This window comes from Hemitrygon akajei, chromosome 6 (genome assembly GCF_048418815.1).
Source record: "Hemitrygon akajei chromosome 6, sHemAka1.3, whole genome shotgun sequence".
Lineage (NCBI taxonomy): Eukaryota > Metazoa > Chordata > Chondrichthyes > Myliobatiformes > Dasyatidae > Hemitrygon > Hemitrygon akajei.
Window position 1 is genome coordinate 67,735,429 of NC_133129.1, and position 26,840 is coordinate 67,762,268.

A 26,840-nucleotide genomic window follows, 5' to 3' on the forward strand; every position below is an offset into this window, starting at 1 on the left:
AGAGGGGAGACTTGCAGCTTGGGCAACTGCCAGTCTTCCACATAACCTTGCCCAGGCCTCAGTCAATATCGAAGTCGATGGACAGCCGAAGAACTACTAATTGTGTTCTTTCTTGTGAATGCTACTCGTATGATACTGTGTGCCTGTGAAGTTGCTGGAAGAAAGATTTTCATTGCACCTGGTCAGACATGTATTTGTGCATATGACAATAAACTCCACTTTGACAAGATGAAAATCAAACAATCAGGGATTTAATTATACAACATTCAATATCATTGTTCACAATAGCTAGGAAATGCTGTCATGAAGCACCATTTTTATTATTTTACATCCTGGAACACATCAATGTCAATTAATTTCTTCCATTTTGCTCCAATACCTTTCATGAAAGGGACAGCGGCTGAAGGAACAGGGCATCAGCAAAGGGTCACTGGAGTTATTAACCTACTAACCATTACATCTTTGAACTGCAGGATCCAGAGAAAAGCAACATATTCCACAGGGAGAAGGTACAAAGTCCTTACATAGGGCGTTGACACTGAACTCCAGAACCTGGTGCCCCAAGAAACCGGTCTCTGACTTCCTTTATTGCGGCTTTCAGCTCAACCTTATTCGCTCCTATTATCTTTTTTTCCTGGAAATACAACATTGATTAATCAACAGGTTAAATGAGACCATGGTACTGACTGAAGAAGTGTAACACAAGTGCTTTGTGTGGCACTTCAAGCAGGTTACATCACACAACTCAATGTGGGCCACAGCCTAGGATCCAAGGACCATCATCCTTGAAGATAGTGTCTTCTCTAACATTCCGGTGTTACTTTTGCACCCACCATTCCTCTCTCAATACTGATGTCCTCAGCCTGGTTCCCTCTTGTGATTTTTTCCCATATGATGTCCTCCCAAGCCTAGAATCTCTGTATTGGTTCAACCTCTTAGTGGCAGGGCCATTCCAGAGAATCCCAGGCCAAGGGCCTTGTACTTGTTAGATTTGCACACCAAACAAAACATTGCCATGAACCAGAGTTTTGTTGTCCATTATTTTTACAGTTTCTAGAGAAATTTTCATTGAAGTTCTTTTGACAGTCACAGGCCCATTTAGCATTACTTTAATAACGTGGTCAGTATTTACTGTCTCCTCAGTTTCTCCACCAGTTTAAAGCTGTACTACCAATTCCAAAAATCAACTGAATTATGCACATCATGGACTGCTGATGAGACACCATTCCTTCTGGAAAGTCACCTCCCACTTTTTCCAATGTGTATTGTCATCTTTAACATTCCTCTTATGATGTTAGTGCTGAAAATAATAGCCATTTGAAAATTAAATTTGTGTGCTCGTTGCAATTATTGACTAATACATTTTCAGTTAACTTGATAAAGGTTGTCCAATATTTTGAATAATTGCTGCACTTTTTATTTTCAGTGTTTTAGACGTTCTAACTTCCACATTTGTGACAATTCCACTATTTTTAATCAACCAACTCATTTCCTTTTTCATTATTAAACATGGTTTTATAGTATCTCTGTCTCTTCAGTATCTTTATTTCCAGTTATATGCAGCTATACAATCCACAGAACCACAAGTTGAACTATTTCTAATTTCTGATCAGTTTATCAGTTATATCCTCACCCTGTCTTAAGTCAATGTACAGCATTTCCAGGCTTGGATATTCAGTGTAAGAAACTAAAGGTGAATTTGCAGCCAGAGGTTTGAAAGATTGATCAGTAACACTGCCAATGCCCACATGGAATTGTCCCAATACACACCAATGTGAATTCACCTAACATCCTAACGTGAAAAGAGAGTGATTTGGAAAATAGTACTAAAATTGCATCTTACCTCTGCTGCATGCATAAAAATGATGAATGTTGGCAAAGCTGTTACCCCTTTAGACTGAGCTAGATCCTAAAGGAAAGACATTGGTAGAATTATAGGAAACAGCACAGTAACAAGACATTTTGCCTATCAATATATAGCTAGTGACCTGACCTGATTTAACATGTTCCTGGTTGCCTGTAATTTCATTCAATAAATATTCTAATTCCTTTTAAAAGACTGTCCCTGTTTCAATACAGTCTATAGTGAAAAATACAAAAGTCGAGAACCTATCTATTCCCCTTCACATTTTGTGCAGCCAAAATGCACAAAGCAAGCACTCGCAAAACAACGTGGAAATGAGCAAGTAATCTGATTTAGAAATGTTGGCTGAATGATAAATATCGATCAAGAACATTTGTGTACTTCTGCTCCCAGAGACAAAAGACCACAGCACCAAGAAGTTATGGTCAAGGGAGGTGAAGGAATGCTTACAGGACTGCTTTGAATGAGTGGATGGCATAATATTCGGCGACTCATCTTTGAATCTGAATGAATTGTTTCTGACTTCATCAAGACAATGGAAGTGTGCCTTCAACAACATGCAGTACTGTGCAAAAATCTTAGGCACATATTTGTAGCTAGGGTGCCTAAGTGTGGTGAATTTTGGCCAATTGGGTTGGGTGAATACCTTTGTCAGACTATAGTGTCTGTCTTGCCTAATGCCAGGAGCAACAGAGTATTGTGATACTGCCCCCCAGCCTACTGCTGTACACTGTGAGGCTACATGATACTGCCCCCCAGCCTACTGCTGTACACCGTGAGGCTACGTGACTTAATTGTGGAAGAAAATTCTGAATAAATGTTTAAAATATCTGAGTTGTTAACACCCTGCACTTCCCTTTAATTAGCAATATGCCTAGTGAGATCTTAGTGCATTACACAGCAGTGTAAACAAGATGGAGACAATGATGAGCATAAATTGTAGGGAGGACCCTGTGGGCTATCAAGTTTCTGATAATTAAACAGTGTGTATGGTTTTTATTCACCTGTCTATTACTAACATATAAAACAAATTATATTTTTGTACTTTAATGACTTACTGGATCCAAGGATTTAATGAACCTTCTTTATCATAAATAAAGACTTACCATTCTGCACGCTTGCAATAATCTATCTTAGTTTCAAGGATGTTCTGACAACGCATCTCTGTGTGTCGTGCGCAGAAAAGAGACGGTCTCTGGAATTTTCGTGGGAATTGATAATACGCACAGGATTGACTTTTTAAACTCTGACATATAATTGACATCTCTGTGTGTGCCCGTGCGCATGTATAAAAAAGGCAGCGACTATTGTTCTTTGGAAGACTAACGATGCATAGTGGGTCATTCTTCCCTTATTCATGATTAAAGGTATTCTCTAGTCTCTTTGAAGTCCATGTCCAATTTATTAGTGACCAACCTTAATTGAAATTCCATAGCAAATTAATTTCCCTAACACTATGTTTTTGCACAGTACCGTGCTGTGTTTGTCAACGTAGAGCGGAGAACGAGTTTGTAAATCCGGTGGGAGCAAAGTGCTGGGAATGGTGAGGGTGGAGCACCATAGGAGGTGTGTGGGACAGGTAGGAGACACACTCAGACCTGAGAGAACAGGCAAGGTGATTTACGGTAATTCCACACAATTGGTTTATTGATCATTACAGAATGTCTTTCTGGTGCTTTCTGCTCTCTTCCCCTTTCCCCCAATCTGATTTCGCTCTCCCCGACTCCCTTCCTACTCTCAGTCTACAATAGAGACCCATATCAAAACCAGGTTTATGATCATTCACATATGTCATGATTTTTTTGTGATAGCAGTACAGTGCAATACATGAAGTTACTACAGTGATCTGCAAATGCTTTGGACATTCTAGCTACATTAATGTGCCCAAGGCTGTTGCACAGTACTGTACTAGACAGACCCAAGCCAAAAGCCGTGGCTGAACCACAAAATCTGGATCTGAAGCATTCAAGAAAATGAATAAACTGTCGATGTTTTGCGCCAAGACCCTTCTTCGGGACTGGAAAAGAACGGGCAAGATACTAGAATAAAAAGGGAGGGGGAAGGGGAAGGAGGATTAGCTAGAAGGTGCTGGGGGAAGCTAGTTGGGTGGGAAAGGTAAAGGGCCTTTGATATACCTGAAGACTTGGCCTGCACAGCTGTCTGTGGCAAAGAAAAAAATTCCTTATCCCTGATCTATATGGATGTCACTCTATTCAGAATCTGTGCCGTTGAGACTCCTCATAGGAAACATCCTCAATATCCAATCTCCGCCTTTCAGTATTCAATAGGTTTCAATTTGATCCTCCAACATTCTTCTAAACTCCAGTGAGTACTGGCTCATTGCCACCAGGACTCCCATGTGATAACCATTTCATTCCTGGGATCATTCTTGTGAACGGCCTCTGGACCCTCTCCAACACCAGCACATCTTTTCTGGGATAAGAGGCCCAAAACTGTTCACAATACTCCCAGCGAGGCCTCACCGGAACTTTATAAAGTCTCAGCATCACATCATTGCTTTTATATCTGTTATGAATGTACCACAGCTCTGAGGGGCCGAAGGGTGCGGGACCAGCCCCTTCCTTCCGGAGAATCGCAAGATCGCTATTAATTCGGGTCTTGGACCCAGGAAATGAGAGACAATGCAACGGATTTGACCATTGTTCTTAGAGGCACCTGTGTGAATTGCAACTCTATAGTACGTTGCCAGCTATCAGGGACATGGACACCCTCGGGCAATGTGGGGTGGGGATTGTATCACCCTACCTTGACTGACATTTACAAATCTGCTGGTCATGATAAAAAGGAGACTGCAGGAGGCGGTACTCCAGCGCCGCCCCAGTCGGAGACACCATCGCTCATCGTTCCCGTAAGAACGGGAAGCTGCTCGGGAGCCACGTGTGATTTGGATCCCCTAGCTAGGGAATCGAGTGGCTAATAACCCCGAAAAGGATTCCGAACTGACAACAGGGAACTCACGTTCCCGATTCCACGATTTGAGTCCAACAGGCTGGCAAGTTTATTTTCTCTCTCCAACCCGTGAACACCCAGCGGTCCCTCAAACGGCTAAAAGCCTTCATGAACTGGCAAGACTTTTTATATTTCCATCGGACAATAGTTTTACCCCTAGACAAACGACAGAGCTACTTCGAATTGTTGATTATTACTATACCCGTGCTTTAGATTGAGTATTGACGACGTATATTATCTGAATGTTTGTATTAACCTTACTTTTGTGCCCCTTTATAAATAAAAACGTTTAAAAATGGTACCATCAGACTTCAGCGGACCTCTCTATCTTTGCTGGTAAGTGACCCAGTTATGGGGTTCATAACATATCCTAGTCCTTGTGAAATGAATGCTAACATCGCGTTGGCCTTCCTCACCACAGACTCAACCTGCAAGTTTATCTTTAGGGAGTCCTGCCTGAGGACTCCCAAGTCCCTTTGCACCTCTGATTTCTGAATTTTGCCTCCATTCAGAAAATAGTCTACACTCTGATCCCTATTACCAAAGTGCATGACCGTACACTTCATGACACTGTATTCCATCTGCCACTTCTTTGTCCAATCTCCTAATCTTCCTTAGAAGGTTGGCGTCATTCAATGTCTGCAGTGAGATGCTGAAGATGTTCTATAGGTCAGTTGTTGAGAGCGCCCTCTTCTTTGTGGTGGCGTGTTGGGGAGGAAGCATTAAGAAGAAGGACGCCTCACGTCTTAATAAGCTGGTAAGGAAGGCGGGCTCTGTAGTGGGCAAAGTACTGGAGAGTTTAACATCGGTAGCTGAGCGAAGGGCGCTGAGTAGGCTACGGTCAATTATGGAAAACCCTGAACATCCTCTACATAGCACCATCCAGAGACAGAGAAGCAGTTTCAGCGACAGGTTACTGTCGATGCAATGCTCCTCAGACAGGATGAAGAGGTCAATACTCCCCAATGCCATTAGGCTTTACAATTCAACTGCCAGGACTTAAGAACTTTTTTTAAAGCTATTATTAATGCTTTTTGAGTTAGTGATTTAGATGCATATCATATTATTACTGAGTTAAGTATTGTATGTAATGAGTTTTTGCTACAACAAGTGTATGGGACATTGGAAAAAAAAATGTTGAATTTCCCCATGGGGATGAATAAAGTATCTATCTATCTATCTATCTGTCTCAGTCCTTTTGCAGACGCCCTGCTTCCTTTCACTACCAATCTTCCACCTACTTTCTCATCGTCCACAAACCTGGCTACAAAGCCATCAATTCTGTCATCCAAGTTATTGGCATATAATGTGAAGGGGTCCCAACACAGACCCCTGTGGAGCACCACGAGTCACCAGCAGCCAACCAGAACAGGTTCCCTTTTTTCTGACTCTGCTTTTTGCCATGGTAGAATCTCTCCTGTAGTACCACGGCCTCTTGTATTGTTAAGCAGCCTCACTGTGGGACTTTCTCAAAGGCCTTCTGCAAATTGAAATAAACAATGTCCACTGACTCTCCTTTGTCTATCCTGCTTGTTATTTTCTCAAAGAATCTTTGAAATTCAGGCTTCCTCAATTCCAAATAATTGAGGGAACCAGAAGACACACATTCAGCCTTTTAACAACAGCTTCTTCTCCTCCACCATCAGATTAAGGAATGGACTTCCCTGTATTTTATTTCATCTGCTACTTCACTGCCCTTTCTGTCAATCTAAGTCTTTCTGCACCGATCTTTATATTGTCAACAAACCTGACCACAAAGCCATCAATTCCTTCATTCAAACATTGACAAATATAATGTGAAAAGAAGTGGTCTCACCAATAAGCTCTTGAACCAAAGGGGACAACTGCACTTGCTGTATTATTAAAATTCCCATAAGCTTTGGACACACTTTCAAAGATATTTCATCTCATGTTCTTGATATTTATTGCTTTTTTAAAAAATTATATTTTCTTTCCTATTGTATTAGCAACCTTTTGCACATTGGTTGGACACCTCAATTGGTGTGACTTTCATTAATTCAGTTACAATTATTCTATTATGGATTTATAGAGTATGCCCACAAGAAAACAAATCTCAGTGTTGTACATAGTTACATATATAATAAATTTACTTTGTACTTTAATAGTTATCTATAGAAGAATTTATCCAGTGCACAATGCTGTGTTCTTCTGAACAAAATCAACATAGGTACCTAGTGAAGATAATGGGTTGCCTTCATACAATACTTTCAACAATTACATCCTCAAAATCAAGCCTACACTGGTATCTGTCCTCCTCTTGCGTTATATCGACGACTGCATTGGCGCTGCTTCCTGCACACATGCTGAGCTCGTCGACTTCATTAACTTCGCCTCCAACTTTCACCCCGCCCTCAAATTCACCTGTTCTATTTCCGACACCTCCCTCCCCCCCTTTCTAGATCTTTCTGTTTCTATCTCTGGAGACAGCCTATCCACCGACGTCTACTACAAACCTACTAACTCCCACAGCTACCTAGACTATTCCTCCTCCCACCCTGTCTCCTGCAAAAATGCTATCCCTTTCTCTCAATTCCTCCGCCTCCACCGCATCTGCTCTCAGGATGAGGCCTTTCATTCTAGGACAAAGGAGATGTCTTCCTTTTTTAAAGAAAGGGGCTTCCCTTCATCCACTATCAACTCTGCCCTCCATCGTGTCTCCTGTATTTCACGCACCTCTGCCCTCACCCCATCCCCCCACCAGCCCACCAGGGATAGAATCCCCCAGTCCTCACCTATCACCCTACCAGCCTACAGATCCAACGTATTATCCTCCGTAACTCCGTCACCTCCTACGTGATCCCACCACCAACCACATCTTCCCCTTCCCCCCCACTCTTGGCTTTCCACAGGGATCGCTCCCTACGCTACTCCCTTGTGCATTCATCCCTCCCATCCCTCCCCACCGACCTCCCTCCGGGCACTTATCCCTGCAAACGGAAGAAGTGCTACACCTGCCCCCACACTTCTTCCCTCACCACCATCCCAGGCCCCAGACAGCCCTTTCAGGTGAGGCACCACTTCACCTGCGAGTCAACTGGGGTGATATACGGTATCCGGTGCTCCCGATGCGGCCCATTGGGGAGACCCGCCGCAGACTGGGAGACCGTTTCGCCGAACACTGGCGCTCGGTCCTCCAGCAGTGGCGGGATCTCCCTGTGGCCACACACTTCAATTCCACAGACCACTCCCACTCCGACATGTCTGTCCATGGCCTCCTCTACCGTCAAGATGAGGCCACACGCAGGTCGATGGAGCAATACCCTATCTCCCACCTAGGTAGCCTCCTACCTGCCGGCATGAACATCCAACTCACAGACCTCCATTGATATTTTAGTCTGGTTCTCTTTCTCTCCCTTTTTCCCCCCTCACTATAATCTCCCCCCAGCCCTACCTTTCTTTCTCTTTTATTTCCCATAATTCTCCATCTTCCCCCTAGCCCATTTCCCTCCAGCCTATCACTTCACAGCTCTCTACTTCACCCCCCACCCCACTTCTTATCCCCCCTCGACCATCCCATGTTACTTTGCTCCTGATGAAGGGTTTCGGCCCGAAATGTCGTCACTACCTCCTCCCATAGATGCTGTCAGGCTTGCTGAGTTCTGCCAGCACTTTGTGTTTTTACATCCTCAAAATATTCATTTTCATTGAACTTTGAATTATCTTCAATGTTACAAAGTTCAAAATATTATCAAAGTACATATATATTAGTAGATACAACCATGAGATTTATTTTCTCGCAGGTAAGGAAAATGATAGAATCAATGAAAGACTACATCCAACAGGGTGGGAAAACAAACAATGTGTTAAATCCAATAAACAGTGCAAATATAAAAAGAAAGGAAAAAATAATAATGATAACTATATAGGCAATAAATGTCGAAGACTGGAAATGAAGGGTCCTTGAAAGCGAGTCCACAGGTTGTGAGAACATTTCACTGATGGGGCAAGTGGGTTCAAGAGCTTGATGGTTGAGGTGTAATAACTGTTCCTGAACCTGGTGGTGTGGGTCCTGAGGCCCCTGTAACTTCTTCCTGGTGGCAGCAATGAAAAAAAAGCATGACCTGGATGGTGGGAGTCTTTGATGATGGACGCTGTTTTCTACAACAGCGCTCCATGTAGATGTACTCAGTGGTGGGGAGGGTGTTATCTGTGATGGACTGGGCTGTATCAACTGCTTTTTGTAGTTCTTTTTCCAATCGAGATAGGTGGACCAGACTACAATGCAGCCAGTCAATATACTCTCCACTACACAACTATAAAAGTTTGTCAAAGTTTTAGATGACATGCCAAATTTTTACAAACTTCTAAGAAAGTAGAGGTGCCACTGTGCTTTCTTTCGTAGTGGCACTTTTGTGCTGGACCCAGGAGAGAGCCTCTAAAATGATAAAACAGAAGAATTTAAAGTTGCTGACTCTCTCCACCTATGATTCCCCATTGAGGGCAGGCTCATAGACCCCTCGTTTCCTCCTCCTCCTGAAGTCAATAACTATCTTATTGGTCTTGCTAACATTGAGTGGGAAGTTGCTGTGGCACCAATCAGCGAGGCTTTCAATTTGCCTCCTATATGCTGATTCGTCACCATCTCTAATTTGGCCAACGATAGTGGTGTCATCAGCAAACTTAAATACAGCATTTGATCTGTGTTTAGCCTCACAGTCATCAGTGTAAAGTGAGTAGAGCAGAGGGCTTAACCTACAGCTTTGTGTGCAGATGGTGGTCGTGGAGGAGGTGCTTTTGCCAATCCAAACTGACTCAGGTCTACAAATGGAGGATATCAAAGATTGAATTGCACAAGGAGGTACTGAGATAAAGGTCTTGAAGCTTTGAGCAGATAACGGTATTGAATGCTGAGCTGTGGTCAATAAAGAGCATCCTGCTGTATGTATCTTTGCTGCCCAGATTTTTCAGGATTGAGTGAAGAGCCAATGAAATGCTATCTGCTGTGGACCTGTTGTGCCTCAAGGCAAACTGGGGTGGATCCAAGTCACTTCGAGTTGATATCTTTCATTGCCAATCTGAGAGCACTTCTCACAGCTGATGTAGAGTAAGTGCTACTTGATGACGGCCATTGAATCAGGTTAACACATTCTTCTTAGGCACCAGCATATAAATGAAGCTTGTTTGAGGTAGGTGGATTCCTCAAACTGCCAAAGTGAGATGGTAAATATACCACTCCAGCCAGTTGATCAGCACAGATTTCTAGTACTCAGCCAGCTACCATGTCTGGGCTGAATGCATTTCAAACATTCACCCTGCTGAAGGACCCTCTCATGTCAGCCTCAGAAACTGAAATTACAGGGTCAGTGGGAGCTGGTGAAGGTGACTTCATATTTTGTTGGTCAAAGTGAGCAGAAAAGGCATTGAGCTCATGTGGGAGTGAAAACTTGTCACATATGTCACGTAGTTAACACTTTGCAGGAGGTGATAGAATTCAGGCCCTGCCACAGCTGTTGAACATCTCCCAAAGATTCAGGTTTGGTCTGGAATTGCCACTTCACATGCAAAATGGCTTTCTGGAGATAATACTTCGATCTCTTGTATCTAACTGGGTCACAAGATCTGAATGCCTCTGATCTGGCGCTCAGCAGATTGCAGATCTCATGGTTCATCCAGGATTTCTGGTTTGGGAAGACTGGCTGATTTTGTAGGGACACACTCGTCTACGCTTGTGTGTATGAATTACTGACGCCCATGGTGCTTTCGTTCAGATGCTCTGATGAGTCGTTGAATATGGCCCAGTCCATCATTCTGAAGCAATCCTGTAGCCACTCCTCTGCCTCCCGAGAACATTTCTTTGTTGTCCTTAACCCTGGAGCCTTGCTTTTCAGCCTTTCTGTATTCAGGTAGGAGGTGGACAGCTTAGGAGACAATGGCTCCTAACAGCGACTCCTTTGCTTGCATCTTTGGAAACAGCTCTACTTCTATCTTTAATATCTCTATTATTCCCTTTCAAAGTTCTTTCAAAGACCCTGACCTGCAGTTACATGCTCACTTTGGTTCTTTGTGGGAATGGGACCCGCTCTCAGGGTCTCACAACTGGCTGTTATTTGATATGACAAGGACGCGGCCTAGAAGATTAGCTTGCCTTCAGAGTTTTGGGATTTCATGGCTCTGGAGGCGTGAGGTCTCGAGGCCGGTGCCTCTGCAGGAAACTGGTGCCGTCGTGGGAGTGTATGGAAGATGGAAAGCAGCGAGCTGGCTGTGTGCCCAGAAACCTGAGTTTTTTGGCACAGAGCTTGGAAAAAGCAATGCAATGGACTTTTAATATCATAAATCAGCGAGTTGTTTGTATGTCTCCCCTCTTGCTGTGAAAACGGAGACACATTTTTTACTTGTTATTCAGGAGAGAGAGTCTGTGGTACACTGAATTATCAGGTGAACGAGTAGTCTTTGGGGTACTGCAAGTCTGTGTCTTTATTGATGTTTTGCTGCACGTCTGAGTGCTCGGTGGGGTTGCTGATACTTTTTTTGCTGGTGGGGGGGTCGTTGCTTTGCTGCTTCTTACATGTGGGGGGAACTGGGGAGGGCTTTGAGGTTCTGACATTTAACTGTCATTCATTTTTTGGGGCACTCCTGTTTTTGTGGATGGTTGCAAAGAAAAGGTATTTCAGGATGTATATCATATACATTTCACTACGTTAAATGTAGCTTTGAAACCAAGTGATCAGACTTCTCAAAATGTGGTCTTGGCATGAAACTGCAGGTGTTCCTAATCGTAGTCTGACAGTGGTCTAGTATGTTTGGATCCTTTTGCTGCAGGTGATGATCAAGCAGAGATTTCTTCAAACAAGCCTGTTGAAGTCCCCAAGAATGATTTGAAAGGCGTTGGGATAGGCTGTTTTTTGTTTGCTAATAGTGGTACTCAGTATCTCGAGTGTCTGTTTAGCATCTATCTACCTTTGGCAATATGTACATTCCATTTTAGGATCATGGAGAACTCTACTGGTAAATAGAATGGTCAGCACTTAATCACTAGATGTTCCATGCCAGGAGAACAACAGTGCAACAAAACAGGTGCGTCTGAACACCACAAAGAGTTTATTATGAAACACAGACACCCCCCCCCAACTTTTATCTTCTCTAAATCAGTAGTCCAGTCCAGTCGGTGTATCATAATGGCCTTGGGTCTTACCAACATGCCTGGCGTGAGCCAGGTCTCCATGAAACACAGAGTGCAGCATTTCCTCATTTCCCTCTGATATTGCAATCTTGGCCATAGGTTCTCATTCTTGTTCTCTGGAGACTGTTCATTTTAACCGGATGCTGGTAGAGGAAGTTTCGTACCCCAGTGATTCAGTCTGACTTGGAGTCCTCCCCTACTCCCTTCCTCCTAACCTGAAGTAGCAAAATCATTTCCTTTTCACTCCCAACCGTTTCTCACATTTCCAAGCCTGAATGCTTGAAGCCGCAATGAGCAGAACAGTTCTGAATTGTCTTAATGCTTGCTCACTATCAGTGACAAAAATCACTGCTTTCTCAAAAAAATATTAACACATGCAACTGACACTATTCAAAAACTCGAGCAATGCTGGAAATCCAGGTAACACACACACAAATGCTGGAGGGACTCAGCAGGCCAGGCAGCATCTATGGAAAAGAGTACAGGCAATGCTTTGGGCCGAGACCCTTCATCAGGACTGATGTCCTCTACTGTTGTGATGAGGCAACACTCAGGTTGGAGGAGCAACACCTTATATTCCCACCTGATGGCTTGAACATTGATTTCATGAACTTTCGGTAATGCCCCATGCTTCACTCTTCCCCATTCCCATCTCTCACCTAATCACCTTCCTCTGGTGCTTCTCCCCCTTTTTCTTTCTTCCATGGCCTTCCGTCCTCTCCTATCAGATTCCATCATCTCCAACCCTGCATCTTTTTCACCAACAAACTTCTCAGCTCTTTACTTCACCTGTTCCCCCCCCCCCCCACTTCCCAGTTTCACATTTCACCTTGTGGTTCTTCCTTCCTTTCCCCTACTTTCTTACTCTGACTCCTCACCATTTTTCCCCAGTCCTGATTAAGAGTCTCGAACTGAAACGTCGACTGTACTCTTTTCCATAGATGCTCCCAGGCCTTCTCAGTTCCTCCGGAATTTTATGTGTGTTTCTATTTAAAAAATGTTCTTTCTAATCACAGTGTTGTGTCTAATGGCCACACAACTGTACATGACTGATGCCAGTTAAAAACTTTTTGTCAATGGTCTGTCCCAATTAAGTGGCATAGTGTTGTAAATAAACAAAGGTAATCCTGACTATTTCCCTTGATTAGTTTTTGTTCTTTAAGAGTTGTCTAATAAGCAGCTGCCCTGATTAACCGATGGCCCAATTTATGGGAATCCACTATATATATTTCTTATTATAATTTAGGATTAAAAAAAAATTTGTATTGCACTGCACTGCTGCATCAAAACGACAGACTTCACACCATATGACCGTGATATTAAACCTGATACTTATTTTGAAGGGCCCCAGCCAGTTCAACCCTCTCTGAACATCACACTTCCCCAGAGCCTTTCAATAAACATGGATCACCCCAAGTGTGGTGACCCCAGAGTTTGATACTTTCAGAATTCCACTCTACATTGACTTCCAGGAATTGGAGTGGCAGTAATTTGTCTCCTATTTTTAATATTCCTGATGCATATCCAAATAAAGTCAAGAGTTTGCAGAGATTCTCCAACTTACTTCAAATTTATCCGCGTCGATTGACAAGAAAATCATATCTGTAAATTCTTCAGAAAGTGCCTAGAAAGAAAAGTAAATGTTTTCCATTTATAAGAAATATTTGTTTCCAAGTACAAAATTTGTTACTTCAATAATCACACTTCTGAAATACTATTTGAAATCTAAATTCTATGAAAAGCAATACTGATAGTGGTTTTCCTTCAATCACTAGTTATGGTTGACTTACACCCTTTGGGATTGACACTAACACTTAACATATGAGGCAGTTAAGGATCAATCACATTGGTAGGTCGAATCACACACAGGCCAAATTGATTTTATTTGCCCAAAGGGTACATCAGCACCAGCAATTCACACCAAGTCTTCTAAAGTGACAAACAAGTGAAATCTGAGGAACTCAGCAGGCCAGGCAGCATCTACGGAAAAGAAGTACAGTCGACGTTTTAGACTGAAACCCTTCGGCAGGACTGGAGAAGAAAAGCTGAGGAGTAGATTTGAAAGATGGCCAGGGGGAGGGGAGAGAGAAACACCAGGTGACAGGTGAAACTTGGGGAGGGAAGGGATGAAGCAAAGAGTTAGAAAGTTGATTGGTGAAAGAGATAGAAGGCCATGGAAGATGAAAGGGGGAGGGGGGATGAGCACCAGAGGGATGTGAAGGGCGGGCAAGGAGATAACATGAGAGAGGGACGAGGGAGTGAAAAATGGTGAGGGGGATGATTGGGTGGAGACATTACTGGAAGCTTCAGAAATCGATGTTCATGCTCATGCCATTAGGTTGGAGGCTACCCAAATGGAATATAAGGTGTTGTTCCTCCAATCAAGGTGTGGCCTTATCACGATATTGGAGGAGGCCATGGATGGACATACTGGAATGGGAAGTAGAAGATGTCGTCTCTGCTCCAACCATCTCTCAGTGGCCACCCATTTTAATTCCACTTCCCATTCCCCACCCATTGCATCCCTCTGGTGCTCCTTCCCCCCACCCTTCCATGGTCTTCACCAATCAACGTTCTAGCTCTTTGCTTCATCCCTCCCCCTCCAACCTGGTGTTTCTCTCCCCTCCCCCCACTTTTCAAATCTACTCTTCAGCTTTTTTCTCCAGTCCTGCCAAAGGGCTTCAGCCTGAAACATCAACTGTACTTTTTTCCATCGATGCTGCCTGGCTTGCTGAGTTCCTCCAGCATTTTGTGTGTGTTGCTCAGTCTTCTAAAGTGGACCAGCTGATCACTCAGTACAAGGTCCATCATGCCATGGGAAAAAAACATTAGGAAAACTATCTAACTAAAATTACGTTACCCATAGAGTCAAGCCTTCATTTTCTGCCTGGACAGTTGTGAATGTGATTGCTTTGCACATCAAATTTCCAGATTTCAGGTAACGGTTCCCTTCTGACCTCCCCCCACTTTTTGTCTTTTCTCCCTCCTCTTGGCCTCCAATACCCTTACTTTCCCAGCCCCCAACATCTCCATTTTAAACATCTCTGGTGTTTAAAAGTGGTGGACAGTAAAATAGGGAGGGATTTAGATTGAAAGTAGATACATTTTTCAAAGTTTTGGGATTTGTGGGTGCTAGAGTACTGGCACAAAAGAGGAGAGGTGGCCCCTGTCAAATCAGCCACAACTATATTGAATGGTAACACAGGGTTGAGGGGTCAAAGGGCCTATTCCTGCCCCTATTTAATTATAACAGAGGACAATGGGAAACCCTGGGTAATTTCTAAGGTAAGGACATGTTCGGCACAGCTTCATGAGCCGAAGGACCTATATTTTTCTGGACCTTTGATTAGGAGACAGGAGACCGAATCATAACATGGAACCTGGGACATTTGAATTCAAGTAATTAAACTAATCAAGTGCTGGGAGCGAAAACAATCAAACTATGGAAGTCAAGATAGAACTCTTGACTTTTAACTTACACCTCAGTTCAGGGACAAATAAAGATGGACAATAAATGCTGGCATTTCTGACAACATCCACAATTCATGCAGAGCAAAAAAGTCAGACTACTCTATCAACCAAATAAAGCAGCAATCATTACAGTGATAGAATCTTGTTGCTACAAGAGTGAGGAACAGTTCCTAATTAAAAAGATTGAAAGGAGACATCTAAGAAATAAGTTAAGTGAGCACAAGGATCAAATATTTGGTACAATTTGGTTAAACAATTAGCTGAATCTCTTTCAATGCAGAGAGCCAAGGCTATTGCAGACTTATCACAAGATTGCAGTTTATTGGGTTGAAGGGCAGCTTTTGTCATTCAGCAACATTACACCGTGAGTCACAAATTCTCATCTGCCAGTACTGTACTCACAGCAAATTCTGGTTTAATCATTTTGCAAGGACCACACCAAGTCGCGAAGAAATCAACGATAACTATCTTGTCGCCAGCCTCCTGAAGCTTGGCGGTGAACTCATCCTGAAAGTTAACAAAAACAGGTTATTCTAGTTAAATTAAAGCAAAGAGTTCCAGAAATTCTGATGGTGCTCTCTACAATATTTGGCTCTGTGTATTCCTGTGAACTTCAAAGTTAATGGGTGATGTACTTTTTAAAAGGTACTAGTCACTCCGGATAATAGTGCCCTAAGGAGAAGATTCTCCCTCAGCAAACAACGAATTCCACGTTCATCTCTGAAAACTCTTTGAAACTGAAACAAGAAGATTTTTGTCTCCTGATGAAGATAGGCACTTTAGTATCAAATCCACACATTAAGTAATATTTGGCTGGTCATCGACCACTCTGCCCTGTAATCAAGTTTTCATGACAATACGCAACTTCGAAAAATGTTTTTATTTAAAGAGGCAATGAATTTATTAGCCTGATAACACTAAATAAAAAGAAATGTTTGTGCCAATTGTATTTTATGCCTATGATTTTATTAATAAACTTATCTCAAATGTTAAGAGCTGAGACCAAGCAACCAATGGTATACTGTATTGACCAGTTTCATTCGAGATGGACACGTGTGCTGTATATGACACACATACGACTGCGGTGCCGAAGACTTTTGCACAGTACTGTGCTGTATTTGTCAATGTGGAGCGGAGAGCCAGTTTGTATGTCTGACGGGACGAAAGTATATCGGGAATGGCGAGGGCGGATCCCCGCGGGAGGGGTGAGGGACAGGTGGCGGAGAAGGAGTGTCAGGGGTCGGGGGGAGTGTCGTGGGTGCAAACTCACTCACCCCAGAATCACCAGGCAAAGTCTGTTGAGTCCAAACAATCGGTTTATTGATCATTACAGAATGTCTCTCCGGTGCTTCCTGCTCCCTCTCTTCTCCCCAAACTTGATTTGCCCTCTCCCTGCCCCCTTCTCACTCCCAGAAAACAGATCCCATATCAGAAGCAAGTTCATCATCACTGAATCTTGGGGTTTTTTTCGCGGCCACAGTACAATGCCATACATAAAATTACCAGAGTACTGCGCAGAAGCCTCAGGCACCCCCACTATATGTGTGATACCGTCATCTTGATTGTCGCACAGTTTGGGCTAATCGGGTATAGTCTTTCTCTTTACGAAAGACATCCCAACATGGTAGATTGTCAGGGTGAGGCGCAGCAGGTAACCCAACCACCCTCTGTGAACCAGCAAAGAAAATATATAAAAACACAAAATGCTGGCAGAACTCAGCAGGCCAGACAGCATCTATGGGAGGAGGTAGAAACGACGTTTCGGGCCGAAACCCTTCATCAGGAGTCAAGAAAATATATATACGGGAGGTCATTTTGCAGTGCGGAAGGAAACTGTGACTATTTTCATAATCAGTCACGTTTTCACTTCTCCACCGCACCCAGCCTCTACACTTCTTTCGTAATTAAGACTCACAGTGAAACGCTTTGTGGAAAAACACACCCTTGGGGTAAGTTCACGCCGGCAAAATGTAAAGTGGATCTCCGTCAGATATCCCTGATCCTCCTTCAGCGTTTAACCCTACTGTTACAATAAAAAATAACCGCTACTGTCCTCCCTCGACCTTAATTTTTTTCTTCGTTATCACTTCCGGAAGTTTGTTGGGACATTTTGTGTCATTAAAGCCACATGCAAATTTAATTTCCATCCTTGTAATAAAAATAAAGTTGAAATCTTGGAGAAGAACTGCTGTAAACTATTCCCAGTAATCCAACAATTTTGTTTAAATGGAGGGTGAAAGAAAGTACACGAACTAACCAACAAAAAGCCAACAGAGTTTAAACGGAGAGCCCTACAAATCTACAAGTACAGACCGTGGAAGAGAGTCTGCATTCTTCAAAACGACAGGATGGTCGGAAGTTAATTCAACCACCACTTCTTTCATTCATAAGAGTCCTGAACGTAGTAAAACGTTGTCTCGTGTCGTCAGAAAAAGAGTGGCCCAGAGTCAGGAAACAAACTATTAAGGCATGCCGGCGAGAAAGATAGATTTGAAAGGACGAGGTAGGAGCAAAAGATCCGGGAAGGAATCTCAGAGGCTGCCAGCTCTTCAAATGGCGCTCTACTTCAATCGAGGATTATTAGGAAACCCTGTTGTATTTTCAAGTTGTACAGTGGGAGTTCGTTGACAAACCCAGTTCAGCTGTAAATATTTTAAAGAAAGGCGCAGGGACGATAGGAGAGCCGGAGGTGATCCAGAAGTATCCTCAGGACAGACTTCCCGCCCAGCTTTCTGTCGTCAATGTTGAAAAAATAAACGCACGGCATTCTTATGATTTAAAAAAGCAACATTTTATAAACCTGTATTAACAAGCACACCCTTTGCATTGAAATGCATCACGTGGTTAAGTTACTCGGTTTAAGGAAAACGGCTGAGGAATTTAAAATCACTCGGTTAAAATAACCCTTAAAATATTATTTCATACAAAATGAATATTGACACTGAAAAGTTGCTTTCAAGCTTACCGGACTCTGAAGTTCGAGCACAACCATTTCCTTGTTTTATCTCGGGGCGTTATTCAGAGGTTGCCAAACGGTCTGTGACTTATACTCAGGAACGGCTAGAGGAAAAGGAAGTCTGCCTTATTTCCATTACTATTCGCAAGAGCAACTGTGAATAATAGAGCCGGTTCCCCATTGGCTTGTAAATGTCGTAAATTAGCATGTTGAATTCATATTGAATTCCACAGCTCAAGATAACCACCGACCTCTACTACAAACCTACTAACTCCCACAGCTACCTAGACTATTCCTCCTCCCACCCTGTCTCCTGCAAAAATGCTATCCCTTTCTCTCAATTCCTCCGCCTCCACCGCATCTGCTCTCAGGATGAGGCCTTTCATTCTAGGACAAAGGAGATGTCTTCCTTTTTTAAAGAAAGGGGTTTCCCTTCATCCACTATCAACTCTGCCCTCCATCGCGTCTCCCGTATTTCACGCACCTCTGCCCTCACCCCATCCCCCTGCCAGCCCACCAGGGATAGAGTCCCCCGGTCCTCACCTATCACCCTACCAGCCTACAGATCCAATGTATAATCCTCCGTAACTTCCGTCACCTCCTATGTGATCCTACCACCAGCCACATCTTCCCCTCCCCCCCCCCCACTCTCGGCTTTCCGCAGGGATCGCTCCCTACGCGACTCCCTTGTCCATTCATCCCCCCCCCCATCCCTCCCCACCGACTTCCCTCCGGGCACTCATCCCTGCAAATGGAAGAAGTGCTAAACCTTCCCCCACACTTCTTCCCTCACCACTTCACCTGCGAGTCAGCTGGGGTGATATACTGTATCCGGTGCTCCCGATGTGGCCATTTATACATTGGGGAGACCCGCCGCAGACTGGGAGACTGTTTCGCCGAAGATCAGATAGTGGAGAGCACCCCTGTGGCCATCCCCTCAACAATCAATACTCCATTTTGAGTACTTTTGGTGGGAGAGACCTACTTGGGTGAAACAACAGTGCCCGTGCCTCTGGCGCTGAGTCTGGCCCTGTAGTTCAGAAGGGTAGGGAACTGAAGAGGATGGCAGCAGTGATAGGGGTCTCTTCAGTCGGGGGACAGGTAGGTGACTCTGTGGACGCGAAAAGGAAACATGGATGGTAGTTTGCCTCCCAGGTGCCAGGGTCCGTGAACTATCTACATCCACAATATTCTGGAAAAGGAGGGTGAGCAGCCGGAAGCCGTGGTTCATATTGGTACCAATGACGTAGGTAGAAAAAGGAAAGAGGTCCTGAAAACAGAGTACAGAGAGTTAAGAAGGAAGCTGAGAAGCAAGACATCGGGGATCTCGGGATTGCTGTCTGCGCCACGCAACAGTGAGGATAGGGATAGAGTGAGGTGGCACATAAATGCATGGCTGAAGAATTCAAGCAGGGGACCAGTGTGATAGAGCTGAGGATAAGGCAGCAGGTTTACAAGCAGATGATGGATGTAACATGAATGTAAGGAATGACAAGCCAATGTTTGGGTACAAATACAGACAGAGCAAAGAGTTAAATTGTACCTTAGAGGCAAATTTCAAAAGGGCGAAGAATACAGGACTGAAGTTGCGTACTTAATTGTGCATAGCATTTGGAATAAGGTGGACAAACTCATGGCGCAGTTAGAGATTGGTCAGTATAATGTTGTGGGCATCACTGAGTTGTGGCTGAAATAAGGCCGAAGTTGAGAGCTTAACATCAAAGGATATACTTTGTATTGAAAGAATAGGCAGGAAGGCATAGGCAGTGGTGTGGCTCTGTTGGTAAGAGATGGCATTACATCTTTAGAAAGAGGTGACATAGGGTCAAAGAATGTTGAATCTTTGTGAGTAGAGTTAAGAAACTGCAAGGGTTAAAAAAAAACATTATGGGAATCATATATAGGCTTCCAAATAGTATCCAAGATGTAGGGTTGAGGTTGCAAAGGCATGTAATAACGGTAATGACACAACTGTAATGGGGGACTTCAATATGCAAGGGTATTGGCAAAATCAGGTTGGTGTCAGATTGCAAGAGAGAAAAATTTTTGAATGCCTATGAGATGGTTTCTTAGAGCAGCTTGTGCTTGAGCCTACTCAGGGAAAGGATATCTTAGATTGAGTGTAGTGTAATAACCCAGATCTTTTAATGTAAGGGAGCCCTTAGGAGGCAGTGATCGTAATAAGATTGAATTCATACTGCAGTTTGAGAGAGAGAAGTATAGGTCACATATCTCAGTATTGCAATGGAATAAAGGGAATTACAGAGGCATGAGAGAGGAGCTTGCCCAGGTGGATCGGAGGAGGATACTGGCAGGGCTGATGGCAGAGCAGAGGTGGCTGAAGTTTCTGGGAGTAGTTCACAAGGCACAGGATAGATTTGTCCCTCAGGAGAAGTTGTTCTCAAATGGCAGGGGAAGGCAACCATGGTTGCCAAGGGAAGTTAAGGACTGCATAAAAGCCAAGGAAAAGGCATATAAGGTAGCAAAACTGATTGGGAAGCTTTTAAAATACAACAAAAAAAGCTATAAGAAGAGAAAAGATGAAATATGAGAACAAACTAGCAAATAATATAAAACAGGATATCAGAAGTTTTTTTCAGTATATAAAGAATAAAAGGGAGGTGAGAATTCATATTGGACCACTGGAAAATCATTCCAGTGAGGTAGCAATGAGGGACAAAGAAATGGCGGATGAACTTAATGGGTACTTTGCATCTGTCTTCACTGTGGAAGACACCAGCAGTGTGCCAGAGGTCTGTGAGTGGCAGGGAGCAAGAGTGAGTGCCATTACAAAAATAGTGCTAGGCAAACTTAAAGGTCCTAAGGTGGATACATCATCTGGACCAGATGGACTACATCGCAGAGTCCTGACAGAGGTTGCTGAAGAGATAATCTTTCAAGACTTGATTCTGGCATGGTCCTGGAGGACTGGAAGGTTGCAAATGTCACTCCACTCTTTAAGAAGGGAGGAAGGCAAAAGAAAGGAAATTATAGGCTGATTAGCTTAACTTCAGTGGTTGGCAAAGTGTTGGAGTCTATTATTGAGGATGAGATTTCAGGGCAGTCGGAGACTAATGATAAAATAAGTCAAATTCAGCATGGTTTCTGTAGTTGGAGATCTTGCCTGGCAAATCTGTTAGAGTTCTTCGAGGAAGTAACAAGCGGAGTGGACAAATGAGAAGCAGTGGATGTCATTTATTTGGATTATCAGAAGGCATTTGATAAGTTGCTACACATGAGGCTGCTTAATAAGATAAAATGCTATGGCGTTACAGGAAAGATAATGGCATGGATAGAGGGGTGGCTGACAGGCTGGAGGCAGTGAGTGGGAATAAAAGAGGCCTTTTCTGCTTGGCTGCCAGCTATGATTTGTGGATGAAGGGCTGTACTGTGCTGTACTGTTCTATATAAGTCAGTGATAATAAACCTGATTCCTATCTGCTCCTGTGCATCTGACAATGAAATTAACTTTCACAAAGTGGTGGAGAAGTAGAGAAGTTCAGGGAGAGCTAGAGACCTGGCAAATGTAGGCGATGATGCACCATCAATAACTCTCTGAGACGGGAGGCGAGATATCGGCTTTTATTGACTGGAAGAAAGAACAAGCAGTAGTTGACCACCATACTACATCCTGGAGACTGAGGGCAGGGCTCAGGCCTCAATAGCCTTTATACCGGGGTCTGTGGGAGGGGCCACAGTCAGTGGGAGGAGCCACAGGAGCAGTCAGCGGGGGGGTGGGTCCAGACAGGTATCTGTAGTTCACCACAGGCGGTGAGCTGAAAATGGAGCAGTTAAGATTTTTTGCCTAGTCATGCAGGCTCAGCATGGTGTTGTCACGTGGTACGTGTCAATCACCAGACGGTGTAGCTGCCTTGTGAGGAGGAGCTGACAATTAAAGTTACAGCAGTGAGTCACTGTACTGAGCCTTCGGGAAATCTGTGTGTGTAAACCACTTAGTCATCGTTGTTAAAATAGGCTGCATTTTATCAGAGGAACAGAAACAGAAACCATGAAAACAAGCTCAGCGATGACACTGGGGAGACGGGAGACACAGATGCTGACAACTGGGGCAACTGGGGGTTGGGGAGGGGGGGGGGGTGAGCTTTTTTGGGTCAAAGTCCTGACTGAAAGTGGAGAGGTAAGGTCGCCAGTGTAAAGTGGAGAGAGAGATTGGTGAGACAGGGGCAGAGTATCAGATGATCTATAGGGGGAGGAGAGGTGTTTTAAGATAATGAGCAGATTGAGCTAGGGAGGGGAGGGGGAGGACATGATTGAAGGAGCTTCCCAAGTATTTATTTCAGATTGCCTAATTTGTGCATCAATTCCTATTATCACTTGTGTTGTGGTGGCTGATGGCCAAGTGTACAAAGGATTTTTAACTCAAATGATTTGAGAACTGGATATCCCGAACTTTCTACACTCAGCCTTTGGATGTCTCAAACTCTTCAATTGAGAGTGTTATGAGTTCTCAGTCAGTGGGTACACCTGAGGCTGAACTGATAGAGGTTTGGTTCCTGAAGGCATCATCAGGATGGGGGAAGGGCAAGAGAGTGGAAAGTTACTCTTAGTGGGTAATACCCCAAGGGCTCAGGTAACTAACCTGAAATATCAGTCGACCTCTTCAACACAGAAACAATTTTCAGTGACCAGAGCCACCCGGGCTTTTACTCTATCAGTGACCTCTTCTCACCCTGTCCTCCCATAGCCTAAAAAACTTTTCTCTCCTTCCAACCTCTGGAAAAGGTCTTCAATCTAAAATGTCAACTCTGTTTCCCACAGGTGCTGTCCGACCGGAGGCATATTTCTAGTATTTTAACCTTTTTAGATTTCCAGCACCTACACATAATTTGATTTTCACATTATTTCCATTATCCCCTTTACCTTCTTGGATGTTGTCTGATAAGGATACACTGAGGTCCCAAGCACCCTGTGGCCTTCACTGTGACTTGACTCTACACAGTGCAAGCATGGTCTGGAATAGACTGGTCCTGCAAGGATTCAGACTAAAGAGGGACCGAGGAGAATGCCGATGATGGAATCTGGAGCAAAAGCAAACAGCTGAGGAACTCAGTGGGTCATCTGTAGAGGCAAAGGGGTAGTTAATGTTTTGGATTGAGACCGTGTGTCAGTCCTGATGCCGGGTCTGAACATGAAACTGTGTTTATTCCTTTACACCCAGTGATGCTGCAGGACTTGCTGAGTTCCCTCACCAGTTTCTTTTCTGCTTTATGTGAAAGGACCTACTGACACTCAATCAGTCCTGATCTACTGACTCTCATTCAGTCCTGATCTACTGACTCTCATTCAGTCCTGATCTACTGACACTCATTCAGTCCTGATCTACTGACTCTCATTCAGTCCTGATCTACTGACTCTCATTCAGTCCTGATCTACTGACACTCAATCAGTCCTGATCTACTGACTCCCATTCAGTCCTGATCTACTGACTCTCATTCAGTCCTGATCTACTGACACTCATTCAGTCCTGATCTACTGACTCTCATTCAGTCCTGATCTACTGACACTCAATCAGTCCTGATCTACTGACTCTCATTCAGTCCTGATCTACTGACTCTCATTCAGTCCTGATCTACTGACACTCATTCAGTCCTGATCTACTGACTCTCATTCAGTCCTGATCTACTGACCCTCATTCAGTCCTGATCTACTGACTCTCATTCAGTCCTGATCTACTGACACTCATTCAGTCCTGATCTACTGACACTCATTCAGTCCTGATCTACTGACACTCAATCAGTCCTGATCTACTGACTCTCATTCAGTCCTGATCTACTGACCCTCATTCAGTCCTGATCTACTGACTCTCATTCAGTCCTGATCTACTGACTCTCATTCAGTCCTGATCTACTGACCCTCATTCAGTCCTGATCTACTGACTCTCATTCAGTCCTGATCTACTGACTCTCATTCAGTCCTGATCTACTGACTCTCATTCAGTCCTGATCTACTGACTCTCATTCAGTCCTGATCTACTGACACTCATTCAGTCCTGATCTACTGACACTCATTCAGTCCTGATCTACTGACTCTCATTCAGTCCTGATCTACTGACACTCATTCAGTCCTGATCTACTGACACTCATTCAGTCCTGATCTACTGACTCTCATTCAGTCCTGATCTACTGACACTCATTCAGTCCTGATCTACTGACTCTCATTCAGTCCTGATCTACTGACTCTCATTCAGTCCTGATCTACTGACACTCATTCAGTCCTGATCTACTGACTCTCATTCAGTCCTGATCTACTGACACTCATTCAGTCCTGATCTACTGACACTCATTCAGTCCTGATCTACTGACTCTCATTCAGTCCTGATCTACTGACTCTCATTCAGTCCTGATCTACTGACACTCATTCAGTCCTGATCTACTGACTCTCATTCAGTCCTGATCTACTGACACTCATTCAGTCCTGATCTACTGACTCTCATTCGGTTCTGATCTACTGACACTCATTCAGTCCTGATCTACTGACTCTCATTCAGTCCTGATCTACTGACACTCATTCAGTCCTGATCTACTGACTCTCATTCGGTTCTGATCTACTGACACTCATTCGGTCCTGATCTACTGACTCTCATTCAGTCCTGATCTACTGACTCTCATTCAGTCCTGATCTACTGACACTCATTCAGTCCTGATCTACTGACTCTCATTCAGTCCTGATCTACTGACCCTCATTCAGTCCTGATCTACTGACTCTCATTCAGTCCTGATCTACTGACTCTCATTCAGTCCTGATCTACTGACACTCAATCAGTCCTGATCTACTGACTCTCATTCAGTCCTGATCTACTGACTCTCATTCAGTCCTGATCTACTGACACTCATTCAGTCCTGATCTACTGACTCTCATTCAGTCCTGATCTACTGACACTCATTCAGTCCTGATCTACTGACTCTCATTCAGTCCTGATCTACTGACTCTCATTCAGTCCTGATCTACTGACTCTCATTCAGTCCTGATCTACTGACACTCATTCAGTCCTGATCTACTGACACTCATTCAGTCCTGATCTACTGACTCTCATTCAGTCCTGATCTACTGACTCTCATTCAGTCCTGATCTACTGACACTCATTCAGTCCTGATCTACTGACTCTCATTCAGTCCTGATCTACTGACACTCATTCAGTCCTGATCTACTGACACTCATTCAGTCCTGATCTACTGACTCTCATTCGGTCCTGATCTACTGACTCTCATTCAGTCCTGATCTACTGACACTCATTCAGTCCTGATCTACTGACTCTCATTCTGTCCTGATCTACTGACTCTCATTCAGTCCTGATCTACTGACTCTCATTCAGTCCTGATCTACTGACACTCATTCAGTCCTGATCTACTGACTCTCATTCAGTCCTGATCTACTGACACTCATTCAGTCCTGATCTACTGACTCTCATTCAGTCCTGATCTACTGACACTCATTCAGTCCTGATCTACTGACTCTCATTCAGTCCTGATCTACTGACTCTCATTCAGTCCTGATCTACTGACTCTCATTCAGTCCTGATCTACTGACACTCATTCAGTCCTGATCTACTGACTCTCATTCAGTCCTGATCTACTGACTCTCATTCAGTCCTGATCTACTGACACTCATTCAGTCCTGATCTACTGACTCTCATTCGGTCCTGATCTACTGACTCTCATTCAGTCCTGATCTACTGACACTCATTCAGTCCTGATCTACTGACTCTCATTCTGTCCTGATCTACTGACTCTCATTCAGTCCTGATCTACTGACTCTCATTCAGTCCTGATCTACTGACACTCATTCAGTCCTGATCTACTGACTCTCATTCAGTCCTGATCTACTGACACTCATTCAGTCCTGATCTACTGACTCTCATTCAGTCCTGATCTACTGACACTCATTCAGTCCTGATCTACTGACACTCATTCAGTCCTGATCTACTGACTCTCATTCAGTCCTGATCTACTGACACTCATTCAGTCCTGATCTACTGACTCTCATTCAGTCCTGATCTACTGACACTCATTCAGTCCTGATCTACTGACTCTCATTCAGTCCTGATCTACTGACTCTCATTCAGTCCTGATCTACTGACTCTCAATCAGTCCTGATCTACTGACTCTCATTCAGTCCTGATCTACTGACTCTCATTCAGTCCTGATCTACTGACACTCATTCAGTCCTGATCTACTGACTCTCATTCAGTCCTGATCTACTGACTCTCATTCGGTTCTGATCTACTGACACTCATTCGGTCCTGATCTACTGACTCTCATTCAGTCCTGATCTACTGACACTCATTCAGTCCTGATCTACTGACTCTCAATCAGTCCTGATCTACTGACTCTCATTCAGTCCTGATCTACTGACTCTCATTCAGTCCTGATCTACTGACACTCATTCAGTCCTGATCTACTGACTCTCATTCAGTCCTG

The 26,840-nt window shown here is 43.8% G+C and overlaps 1 protein-coding gene across 1 annotated transcript; it reads right to left on the bottom strand.

Annotated features, from left to right (window-relative positions):
• Positions 1–231: 231 nt before the first annotated feature.
• LOC140729138 (thioredoxin-like) lies at positions 232–18,568 on the bottom strand. The gene is made up of 5 exons (XM_073048581.1): positions 18,412–18,568; positions 15,849–15,953; positions 13,540–13,599; positions 1,844–1,909; positions 232–634 (listed from the first exon to the last, which is right to left on the bottom strand). Exons 1-5 carry the CDS (start codon positions 18,436–18,438, stop codon positions 521–523), a joined length of 372 nt encoding a protein of 123 aa, XP_072904682.1. The 5' UTR covers positions 18,439–18,568; the 3' UTR covers positions 232–520.
• Between the last annotated feature and the right edge of the window lie 8,272 nt (positions 18,569–26,840).

Bases quoted from the DNA above. Each gene is read 5' to 3' on its own strand.
- LOC140729138 (XM_073048581.1), bottom strand. From the start codon at position 18,438: ATGGTTGTGCTCGAACTTCAGAGTCCG. The intron at 13,600-15,848 runs GTGAGTACAGTA...TTTTCTTTCTAG, and splicing joins TGATTAAACCAGAATTTGCT to GCACTTTCTGAAGAATTTAC. The intron at 635-1,843 runs GTAAGATGCAAT...TTGTATTTCCAG, and splicing joins TTTTTATGCATGCAGCAGAG to GAAAAAAAGATAATAGGAGC.